The sequence below is a fragment of the Muscardinus avellanarius genome (genome assembly GCF_963383645.1).
Source record: "Muscardinus avellanarius genome assembly, chromosome: 9".
Classification (NCBI taxonomy): Eukaryota; Metazoa; Chordata; class Mammalia; order Rodentia; family Gliridae; genus Muscardinus; species Muscardinus avellanarius.
In genome coordinates, this window is record NC_137795.1 from 72,578,675 (window position 1) to 72,590,893 (window position 12,219).

At 38.1% G+C, this 12,219-nt stretch overlaps 1 protein-coding gene across 1 annotated transcript in view; it reads right to left on the reverse strand.

Annotated features, from left to right (window-relative positions):
* THSD7A (thrombospondin type 1 domain containing 7A) overlaps nucleotides 1–12,219 on the reverse strand; it is a gene marked incomplete at both ends in the record, with an annotated part of 440,777 nt that overhangs the window by 10,007 nt on the left and 418,551 nt on the right. The window contains 6 exons of the mRNA XM_080701061.1: nucleotides 1,628–1,802; nucleotides 2,225–2,370; nucleotides 2,576–2,693; nucleotides 6,892–7,007; nucleotides 8,322–8,466; nucleotides 11,256–11,409. Of these exons, the coding sequence (XP_080557187.1) occupies nucleotides 1,628–1,802; nucleotides 2,225–2,370; nucleotides 2,576–2,693; nucleotides 6,892–7,007; nucleotides 8,322–8,466; nucleotides 11,256–11,409 (854 nt within the window). The remainder of the gene's footprint in view (nucleotides 1–1,627; nucleotides 1,803–2,224; nucleotides 2,371–2,575; nucleotides 2,694–6,891; nucleotides 7,008–8,321; nucleotides 8,467–11,255; nucleotides 11,410–12,219) is intronic.

The following is a 12,219-nucleotide window of genomic DNA, read 5'->3' on the forward strand; positions in this document are numbered from 1 at the left end:
GGACAGGCTAGGAGTCTCTCATTGTATTTCCAACTCAAGTCCAGTGCCTGGCCTATAGTTACACTATATATAGAAAAGTCAAATGAGTGGGCGCTTATGCTGTGGGAAGTATAATGAATACATGGATGTCTCTTCCAAATCCCATGTATAGAAAGCATGGTCTGTAGTTTAGCAAGGTTCAAAGGTGGAGCATAGCTGAAAGAGGTGGATGGCTGGGGGCATGTCCTTGAAGATCTATATGTCCCTGGTCCCCTCCTCTCACTCTGCCTTTAGCTTCCATGACTGAAGGGTGGGATATTCTTCCTTCACCATACCCTAAAGCCCTGCTACCAAGTCATTTTGCTGATGACAGGTGACTGACCATGATCTACTCTGAAACCTCCAAAACCTCTAAAATCATGGTCACTAATTAAATCTTTCTTCCTCTAATTTGTGTTTCTCAGATGTTTTGGTTCCAGAGACAAAACTAAAAACAACACCCCCCAAACAATCAAACGAGAACAAGAACAACAATAACATAACAACAACAACAACAGAAGACTAAAAACAGCACATTTTAAATAAGAATAAACTAGGATGGGTGTGGTGGCACACGCTTGTAATCCCCGCGCTTGGGAGGCAGAGACAGGAGGATCGTGCAGGTTCGAAGCCAGCCGTGCGCACTGGCTTAGGAGACCCTGTTTCCAAATAAAAATGTAAAAATAGGTCTGGGAGTGTAGCCCGGAGGTAGAAGGGCTTCCAGGAACCCCAGTACCACCAAAAAAAAAAAAAAAGAATAAACTTTTTTATCATAAATATAAAAAAATAGAGAATAAAACGTTTCCATTTGGGAATAAAATATATATAATTCATTTCCAGTTTACTAATATATTGTTGCCTCAATATCTTTCCCAAGGATGGGTTTTCTAGTATATTTTGACCTAAAATCTCATCTACAATTCTCTGAATCCAGCCCAAATTCCTAAATTCGGGCTTATTCTGTCCTTCAATCATTTCTATCCTCTTTGACATGCAATATTTACTTTCTACATTTTATGTTATTCACCTCTTTTTTCCAACCTTGAATCTAAATAATGTCATTCTTTTATAATTTTGTCTTCCAAATCATCTACCTTTTTCATTTTGAATGCTTATTGTTACTATATTTTTCTGCATTTTATGTCTTAAGTACAGTACATGTAGGTATAAATTTGTTGTTAATTCCACCCAGGACTCAGAGTCCACTTTTTTATGAGGACTTAAATCTTTCTTTAGCTATTATGCGTTTTAACATCACTTCTCCCTCATTCTCTAGTCTCTCCTTCTGGAAATCCCTAATACATTATACTCAGTGCTTATTTTCTCAACTTTTATTTCATACTTTTCCTGTTAAACATAGGCTTAAGGCTTAATTACTACCCCCTGCAGATGCAGAGGAGTACTAAGGCCACATTGAAGACTGAACTTCCTCTACCATCAGGAGTGAGGCCCACTCACACCCACAGATACGGTGCACAGCTGTTGGTATAGATATGACTGAATTAGACCACTGGCATTCCTTAACTTATCCTATCTAATATGCAACCCCTTTCGAACCTCATCCTGGGAAGAAGTCACCAATATATGAATCTTCTTGTGCTGTTATTACCTGGGCAAGGCTGGGTACAGGTTTCCTCCAGAACCATTTTTCTATCACCGTCTATAATGGGTTCAACATCAGCACAGAATTCCTCATCCACCACTTTGGCGAAGTCATCAGCAGATCCATCACTCACTACACAAGAAATGTTCCTTGTTCTGGTCCCCTCCCCACACTGCGCCTCCTGCAATGGAGGAAGAAATAACTAATTAGGAAAAGAGAAATAATTCATTAGAGAGCTCATCACTTACACTCATCTCTGCATCGTTGATTTTGATTTATGAGCAGTTAGAGAGGCATTTGAAACCCTAGGGAAGAAGCTTTGCGGGGCACAAGTAATAAAATATACCCTGGACAATTTATTTGTTTTCCAGCCAAAGACAGGCAAATAAATTTTCATTAAAATGAATCAGTCTCCAAATGATTTAAAAAGTACAGGACAGGGAGTATTTGTTATCAAAACTAATTAAATGGTTATGAAAGGGCAAAGTAACTAAGATCTTTAAGGGGAAACCTGTAATTGTTAAGTTCTGGGAACTATTTTTTAAATCAGGTCTCTGTAGATGAAGGACACACACTTAAATGCAGCTTCTTGAGACATGATACCTGCACTTGGCATGGGGACCACTGGCCATATTGCCACCGATAACAGGGCTTCACTGGGCAAGGCTTGGACTGTTCCATCAAGGAAGGGCATGGTCTCCCATCACCCTGAAAGGGCTGGGTCACTGTTCTTCTCCGAATCATTTTTCCTTTAAGAAATACAAAGTGATAAACTTTAGTGGTGGTGTTTTACTGTTATGCAAGCCTAAAATCCCACTGTTAGGAGATATCACCTTCCCAGTTGACCTTGGAACAAATTAGGCGCGTATGTGTTAGAAACAAAGACAATGCATGGGACATTTTATTTTATATACCTTGACCACTATCTTAATGTTAATTGCAGTAACAACAAACCTGTGAGGCCACATGTTTGAGAACATTCTGACCAAGGAGACCAGTCAGACAGCTGACAGTTCACAGGGCATTCCACCACACAGGAGGTGTTCATCTGCCAGTGCTTTTCCAGGTCAAGCTGAAAGAACAGAGGTAGATCTGTTTGTACCAACACGGAGGCATGGCTGCAATGTATAATCAGTGCGGGGAGTGAGAGATTGAAAGAAAGAGGTGAGGACAAAAAGGAGAGGAGAGAAGAGGCCCTGCAAAGAAGAGAAGAGGAGAAGGAGGGAGATCAAGCAAGGTGCATAATAGAAAAAAAAAATGTCAAAGACAAATATCCAAACTATTGAAAGTAAAATGGTTCCAGGCAGAGAAGTGGGGGTCCGGAGCCAAGGATGAATGAAAGGGCCACTGATTTCATATACTTATGTATAGAGTGAACATTTTCAATAAGCAATGAAAAAGAGTGAATTTGATTCTAAACTTTATAAATTTCTCTAAATGAGGAATAAATAAGTATAACTGCTTTCAGTTATTTAAAAGCCAAGAATATCATGAACATACAGATCTATAATTATGTCTTTAGAGCATTATTATTATTTTTACATGCACATGTTCAACTGAAAAGCAAAAGAGCAAGGTTTTAAAGACAAGTTGCTACTCGCATTAATGGTGTAATGTACTGAGATAATATATGAGTTTTAGGGCTGGGGGTAAAGCTCAGTAGTAGAGTGTTTGCCTAACAACCATAAGGTCCTGGGTTCTGTTCCTAGCACCAGAACAAAATAACAACAAAAGGCAGTTTTTAAGTAAGTTACCTTTTTCAGAAGGAAATGAGGGTACTCTGATTTTTTATTATGAATGTTTGATATAAAATTTTTTTGGTGGCACTGGGGTTCCTGGAAACCCTTCTACCTCGGGGCTACACTCCCAAACCTATTTTATATTTTTTATTTGGAAACAGGGTCTCTTAAGCCAGTGTGGCTGGCTTCGAACCTGCGAACCTGCGCGATCCTCCTATCTCCGCCTCCCAAGCGCAGGGATTACAAGCCTGAGCCACCACGCCCAGCTTGATATGAATTTTTTAAACAAATATTCTTTCTTCTAAAGTTGATCTCAGCAGCTATGGCAAAATTCAGTAATTTTGGCTTAAGACTTTCATCAAATAATAATGTTGTACCACTTTATTGGCATTTGAGTTGTGAATTATCATTTATATCTTCCACTTTAAAAAAATATAAAAAAGAAAGCCAGGCATGGTGATGCATGCTTGTAATCCCATCATTTGGGAGGCTGAGACAGAGGAGCGCGGTTCGCGGACAGCCTCAGCTACTTAGTGAGGCCCTTTGCAAGTCAGTGAGACCCTGTTTCAAAATAAAGAATAAAAAATTGGGCAGGGGGTATAGCTTGGAGGTCAAATGCCTTTGGGTTCCATCTCCAGACCAGCAAAAAAAAATAAAAATGAAATAAAAAAATAAAAAATAAATAAAAAGAGGTTTCAAATACACTGACTGTATATTCCAACATTTGAAAAGTCTAAAGTACAAAGTAGCTTGAAATGAGACATTTTAAAGTTTGGTAGAATAAACTTTTAAAAAGTTGGTTATTCTTGGGCTTTTTCTTTTGTGGTACTGGGGGTGGAACACAGACTTTTTTTACCTCTGGGCTATACTCCCAGACCTTTCTTTTTTATACTTTATTTGGAAAACGGGTCTCACTAAGTTGCTGAGAGCCTCACTAAGTAGCTGAGGCTTGCTTCGAACCTGTGCAATACTCCTGTCTCAGCCTCCCGAGCACTGGGATTACAGGTGTGTACCACCATGACCAGCTTTATTCTTGGGCTTTTAAAGATCTTTTTGTATCTGCATAAAAGAAAAATTTATGTTTTCTGATTTATAAAGTAGAATAAGACAGGACAAGGGCTTTTTCTAAAACATTACATTCCATTTCAAGCATAGCTCTTAGCTCTAAGTTACACAGCAAGAGAGGATCAGGAAAATGCTTTGTGTGATACCTCCCTTGGCAGGTACTTCCATTATAGTCCACAGTAGAAATATTTATCAAACTTGAGTATTCTGGATGAAAAAATTTGCCATATCATTTAATTAAATCTTATATATTTAAAAGTCATGGGAGATTGGAGATAGGAATCTTGAAATGACAGAATAAAAAAAATATACTTAAGATATATTTATGATATAATATTTAAGATAAACAACTATTTCCTGTAGAGAATTTGAATCATGGAATTCAACTATTACTGACTTATTTCACTAGAGAGTGAATGAGGTTATTGTTTACAGATATCCTAGATAGCCACTAATTAGACATTTTATGCCTGTCTTATTTTTTCCCTTATGTATATTGTATCATTTTATTCTCTTATCTACTTTTCTGTCATCTCTCTATCCTTCCATCTACATAAATATATGAGTCTAAAAAAATCATAAGAAATCTATTTGGGGTTCAAAGAAACGGTAAGAGAAAACAATTACTAGCAAGTGAGTAAATATCTCAACCCCCCAGAAACAGATGTAAAAAACAGTACATAAAATGCTCAATGGTCTTAACCCTAATCTTCTTCTTTGCTGGGCAGTGATGACATCTTTTTTTGTGGCGATTAGAGAATCAGCTAGAGTTACCTACCGCTGTTGCACTGAATGCAGGGTTTGTATTAGTAACTAGGCAATAGGTACATTGTTTAAAAATAACCCAGTTATTCTTGGACACATACTCCATCCTTAGGGATGGATAAAATGGGATGTGGATGTTTAATCCAATTCAGACAGTGTTTACCAGAATGTTAGGATTTGAATTCCTAATTGTCATTGCAGTATTCAAGTGCTACAATAGTTTTACTGAAGGATAAGATTATCTTGACCCTAAGATAATTGAAATCAGTCATTTCTCAGGTTTTTTACTCATATTTCACTTAGGTAGTCAAGGAACCTATTTATACTTTTTCCTTTAATTATATGATATAGTTTAAAATAGGTCTTGCCTGATTTGGATTCTGCTTTCAACAAGCTCTTTTATTTTATACCAAATTCTGATCCTGAAGGACATCTATGCATGAATTTGCAAAATAGAGCCTATATTAACCAATGTGAAGAAAATCACAGAAAGCCTTCCAGTCATTATATGACTATAATAATCTCCATTTACAATAGTGCTATTCTTATAATGGCTATATTTTCTTCGATATTATAAGGCTCAAAAGTGATTTGATATGCAGCTTAAATTATCTGAAACTAAAGTATGAATATATAATTTAAGCTTTTGGTGAAAGTGTTTATTAATTAAACAATCTGATGTTTCTAACACATCTAAGGGTTCTCCTTATGTGGACAGAGATGTAAGAAAGTTAAGCTAGATGTACATTAAGAAGATGTAAAACAGATTAAAGTATTTCCATCTGTAGTTTTCCTTAACAATTGAGAGAATTTACTATGGGTTTATAATTACCCTCAGAATGTGCAGATAGGGTTTCATGGTGACCGCATCTGCTGAATTCTTATTGAGGCTAGAAGGACCTCCTCGTCTATTCCAGATCTATTGAAGCTTCTGTATACCTTGGTATGAACATGATCCAGTGGACCTCAGATGAACAGAGAGCTAAATCTGGAAGGATTGTGAATGCTCTTTTGGTATGGAAATCAAACAAGATTATTATAACATGAAGTATAGCAGCCCCATGTACACTAAGAAGGGTCAGCAAGTATACTTCCTCACATTCAGAAGGTCCTGTTTGGGAATAATGATATTATTTTCTGCCAGTTAGAGAACCGGCAGTGATAATTCTCTGAACCAAAAAGATGATAATGGCGGACTCCATTTCTTTGTTTGAATTTCAAGCTCTCTTATCCAGATCTGAGAACTTGGAGTCTCACAGCTGGATATTAGATCCTAATATCAAAATCTGCTGCCAAACCACATGAGATCGATGTTTAGCCACAGAGAGAGTAAATGATGGCTCTTGGCAGGTGTCCCAGGCACCACACAAAATTCACATCAAATTATGAAAGATGATGAGTGGTCTGATTAGGATTTATTGCCTTTATTCACCTTGATTACTTATTGTTTCCCAAGCATTGCTTTCAGAATAGGCTAATTAGCATACCTTCGGGCTCCAAGCAGAACAAACCCCAGGAAATTAAATGTGGAAATCTGTAGTGTTGGATACTGTCTGTTTTCAAGAGAGTACTAAACAGCCTGTGAAGAGTGCAGAGCAACATCTGCTGGCAGAGAGCTGCAGGAGCATAGGTCACTTGGCTCCATGTGAATTGAATTAGAGAAGAATTTACTCACAAAGATAAAACCCAGCACACACCCACCTCTTCACAGTATTTCAGGTCCACCGACTTGCCGTCACTTCGAACACAGTCCAACATCCTTGTTTTAATGCCGTTTCCACAGACTGCCTTCTCGCTCAGCTGACATGTACTCCAGTCTGAAAGAAAAGGAGCCCGTCAGAACAGAAGGCTATGCATGGAGCAGATTTCAAATGAAACTCTGATGACCTGAATCCCTTCCTTAATTCACAACTGCTTCCTGAGCCCCACAATCAATCATCCCACATGCAGAGCATATGGGCCCCAGCTTGGAACATATCAGGAGTCAAATGGAATTGCTGGGGTTGCACATAGCTGCAGGGATTATTCTTCAAGGCAGATGTCTACTTGACAATCTTGATAGCTAGTCGTTTGGTGATATTGTAAAAATGGCTTTGGCCTACAGATCAATGTCACTTGAAACCTTTTTTTTTCTCCCTAATAAAAATAGCATCTGGAATTTTAGCATCATTTCTCTTTTAGCAAAATGGTCCTAATTCTGATAGGGTACTTTGTGTAGTTATACTCAAATAAAACTACCTATTTCACTTATTGTCTATATTTAGTAGTACTTTAAAATATAAACTTAGCTTAAAAATCATTCTGGGCATATGAATTTAATTTTATTATTTTTAATCTTTTGTAAAATAATTCTGTCATCTCTTTTTCTCTGGGCTAACATGGTAGGTATGTCTCAGAGAATGTTGGTTTTCTCTGTGTCATGAAAGAAAACTGAAGACAAAAATCAAAATAAATAAAAAGCCAGCATGACTGTTCTGTGTGAATGTAATATTTCTTGAGTTTTTCTGTGTGGAATTCTTTTTGAAACATTCCAGTCAGTTTCAGTGTTATCCTAAATCATACGAACCAAAGAAATGTTTTCCTCAAGTATGAGCTTTGATTATATTAAGTTAATTTTAGAAATAAAATAAAATTTATAATAATTTAACCTATTTTTTCTAAAAAAATGCTCATCTTGTTTTCTCTACCTTTGATAACATTGATTTATACTCTTGGGTGAGTTTAAGGTTGCTGACATTTTTGTGCCAAAGTAATCATGTTTAAAAATGATCTACCCACTCCAATTATTGCCCCAGTATGTCATAGCAATTAAATATCCTTTGAAAGAAGACATCTTTCAATAAATCTGATATCTGTGGCAAAAATATTTCTTTTATTTCACCCTCCCAAAGTGGTGAATATTCATAATCTATGTTACAGGCCAATGTTTATGTGGTATCTTTACGCTGTATAATTGATGTTTACTAAAACACAGAATGTACGTATTTCTGTCATTCAACAGTTAATTATTTCTGGGAGAGTAAGTTGCATGTCCAAAAGGCACAAAACAGAGATGACAGGTCTTGAAGGGAGGCCTCAGACATAGATGGGATCTGGCCTTTAACTCCATGATGAGACGCGTGTCCTCATACCTGTTACGTTATAATCATAGTGGTAGCAGTTCTTGTTCAGGTTACAAGGTTCCTTCTCCACAGTGTCAGGGCAGGATCTTCCTTCATCAGTGGGTTGTCTGATGGGGTCAGCTGACCTTTGCCGGAAACTGCTTTGATTGCAAGGCTTAAAAAGAAAAACAGCACTTCTCAGATAGGTGAATTCTCAGCTACAGGACGGAGCTAGTGCATTGCGGAGAGCACTGGAGCAGGAGGTGGAGCCGCCAGGCCACTGACTAACTTGAACAAGTGAGTTAACCTCATTATGCTTCAGTGCTGCCAATGTATAACATAAAGGTAACAGTTGAGATTCTGAAGTGCCATCTAGTTATAAGAGCTTAAGAGTCTACATGTCAAATACTAACAATACATATATATAATAGCAAACACATATGTATGGTCATGCTCATTGTATAAATATAGGATTAGCATTGTACAATACTGTCATATATATGGAGAGAGAAAGAGAGTACAAAAAAGAGAGTTTTTGACCTGAAAAACATTTTAAGGGTAACTTTAAATAACTACCTGGGTATTAATGGCTTTTACTTTCCTAATGCATACAAATACAGTTTAGTATCCATGAAGATTGATTTGCCATTTTACTGGTGCAATGTTCTGAAAACATTTGGTTTCTTTCTTCAGGGATATTCTAACTCTGAGCTACACCCTTCAGGAGCCTCGTTCCTTCTATTTTTCTTTTTTCCCTTTTTGTTTTGAAACAGGATCTCACTAGCCCAGCTACACTGCGGAGGCTGAATCTTTCTGTGATCTTCCTATCTCAGCCTCTCGAGTACCAGGATTACAGGTGTGCACCACCGCACATGGCTAGCATTTATTTTCTGAGAACAGAAGGCAGGTAAGAACAAGTCTTCTTGGATTTCTTTTAAGCCTAAATTCATTGTTTCCTCCTTTCCTGACCCCCCCTCCATACTTTGTTCACTTCACTGGACTATCACTTAATATTCCTATTCAGAGTGAATTATATAAAGGCCTGATTCTTTCTACAAATGAGTATATTGTGCAACTTATGTCTTACATCTGTATACTTTTGCATCTAATAGTTTTCTGTAGGCAGTAAATGCTTAGTGTTTGCTTAATGAAGGCCCGAATGTTATAACACAATGAACTAAAAGTAAAATATAAAGCTCAAGAAGCATAGTTGTTCAACTAGTTGAATTGTATTTTTATTCCAAAAATTTCTATTGAATCCGGGCATGGTGGTGCACGCTTGTAATTCCAGCATTTGGGAGGCTGAGACAGGAGGATCATGGTTCGAGGACAGCCTCAGTTACTACATAGTGAGGCCCGTTGCAACTCAGTGAGACGCTGTTTAAAAATAATGGGCTAGGGCTATAGCTCGGAGGTAGAAAGCACCTGGGTTCCATCCCCAGTACTTGCAAAAAAAAAAAAAAAATTCTATTGAAAACCTCTCAGGAACACAAAATATTTCTCTAACTCTCTTGTATACATGCTGGGGCCTCAATTATTCTTCTAAGATGATTATCCTAGGTCACTTAAAACAGAAACCAAAACATATTCCTGTTTAGTCCTGCTACTACAATTTCTGTTAATGAAATGTTCGATGTTTTCTATTTTATAAAAATGGAAGCTTTTTTCCATAGGATCTGTGAAAGTAAGAACCTCACAATTACAGACACGCTTAGACACAAGGACGTTCCCCGGGTATTGGGTATAACTTCAAATCGAATGTCATGGAGTTAAAGTAGAAATTCATTTGTAAGCCCTGGTGAAGAGCTGATTCTTCACTGCCTCTTAGTCTGGGTGGATTCAACTGCTTCAGTTGCCAACTAGCATTTTTAATAAATTCAACTCTGAAATGGAAAAGCACTATGTGTTTGGAAAGCATACACAAGCAGCTTTTCTTTGGGACCATCCTATACTGTATTTCACCAAATTATTTCCACATTAGATCTACCTTTCTCATGATTTTAATGCTGCTTTTGAAAGGCATAGCTTTCCAAAGGTGCTTAAGGGTAAGTCAAATTTCCAGAGTAGCCAGTGCTATTTCAAAGGGCTCCCTTGCCGGAGTCCCAAGGTAGAGCCCCAGCTGCTGAACTCTAGCAACTCTGTGTGGTTTGGGTTCTCAGCTGGATTCCCAGGCCAGAGATGGAGACGCAGGCCCTGCATTGATGTGTAGCTTTCTTCTTTCTACTCAGTTTCTTACCCGGGATCCTTTGCTCTTTAGTGTTGATACCCTGCTGCAGTACTCCCATGGTGTAAAAGATTATTCCTACCATTTAAGTAAAATGGATCGGGCACAAAGCAAAGAATGACAATAAGCTGACCCCATTAGAGTGGATTTACGAGCATTTCATTCTTTTTCTCTTTTCAGTAAAGGGAATCATTATCACCACTGCAGTTTTGAACATGCTGTGTGTTTGTAAGGCAAACTGAAGGCGTGGCGTGCTGGGTGAGGAGCCAGGGTTGAGAAGGAGTAGAAGGTCTGCAAGAGGTCAAGCTGTTTTAGAGGAGAGGGAACACTGCTGACTTTACAGGGCATAGTCACAGAAAAAAGTGGCTGAAAAACACACACCATGCTTTGGTAAACACGGCTCACAAATAGGTTTTACAAAGAAATTATTATTTTTTCATAATGCTATTTTTGCGGTACTGGGGTTGAATCCAGGGGCATTCTATCTATAAGCTACAGGGCACCCTTAGCCCTTTTTATTTATTTATTTTTGTTTAATTTGAAACAGGGTCTTGCTAGGTTGCTGAGAATCTCACTGACTTGCTGAGGCTGACCTTAAACAAGAGATCCTCCTGTCTCAGCCTCCCAAGTACTGGGATTATAGGCATGTACCACCATGCCTGGGTTCATTGATACCTTTAGAGCTTTAGTGGTAAGGAATTAAGCAAACTCTGTGTTAATAACATAGTTAATTGTCTCACCAAGGCACAACGGGTCCATGGACCCCATTCAGATATTACACAGTCCTCCGGGCATGGTAATTTGCACTCTCTAGAGCCCAGAGGCATCTCTTCTGGGTCACAGAGGTAATCCTCCACATGTTCAGAAGGGCCATCTGCTGTATTCTGCATGCATCTAGAATAAAATATATATGCATCAGTGAAGAAAGCAGCATGATTAGAGTAATGCCCAACACATAGCATAGGTGGTTCTCCTTAAGATATCACTATGGAGTTGAGGGCAGGAAGCTTTGTATCTAATGAGTCACATTCTCCAAAACTGCAGTCCTAAAAGGATCTCTTCCTCTCCCAAATTTTTGTAGTGCTTCTTCATGATTTAAAATATATGCTTGCATACATGGTCATAATATTTTACTAGAGTAGTCACTGTGCATTTGGGAATTCTACCTGTCAGGTGAGCTTTCTCTGAAAGGAGAGGGTGATTTACACTCATAGATGATGCAGGAACTGACAAGGAGAAGCCTAAAGAGATTCACAGAGAAGTTGCAACTTTGGCAAAAAATCTATTTTTTTTATTATGGAATAGAGAATTCTATAGAAAAGGTAGAGTTGGTACATGTATGATCAAAGACAAGGCACATGGCAATATCTACACAAGAGGTTTCATGAAGTTTTTATTATTTATTTATTTATTTATATTTTTGGTGGTACTGGGGTTCTTGGAAATCATTCTACCTCCAGGCTACACTCCCAGATCTATTTTTTGTATTTTATTTGGAAACAGGGTCTCTTAAGCCAGCGCGGCTGGCTTTGAACCTGTGCGATCCTCCTGTCTCTTCCTCCCAAGCGTGGGGATTACAAGCGTGCGCCACCACGCCCAGCTCATGAAGTGTTTTTAATAACTAAAAGCATTTATCAAGTTGTTTTGTCTTTTGTATGTATAAAACTGGGGATCGAACCCAGGGCCTTATGCATGCTAGGCAAA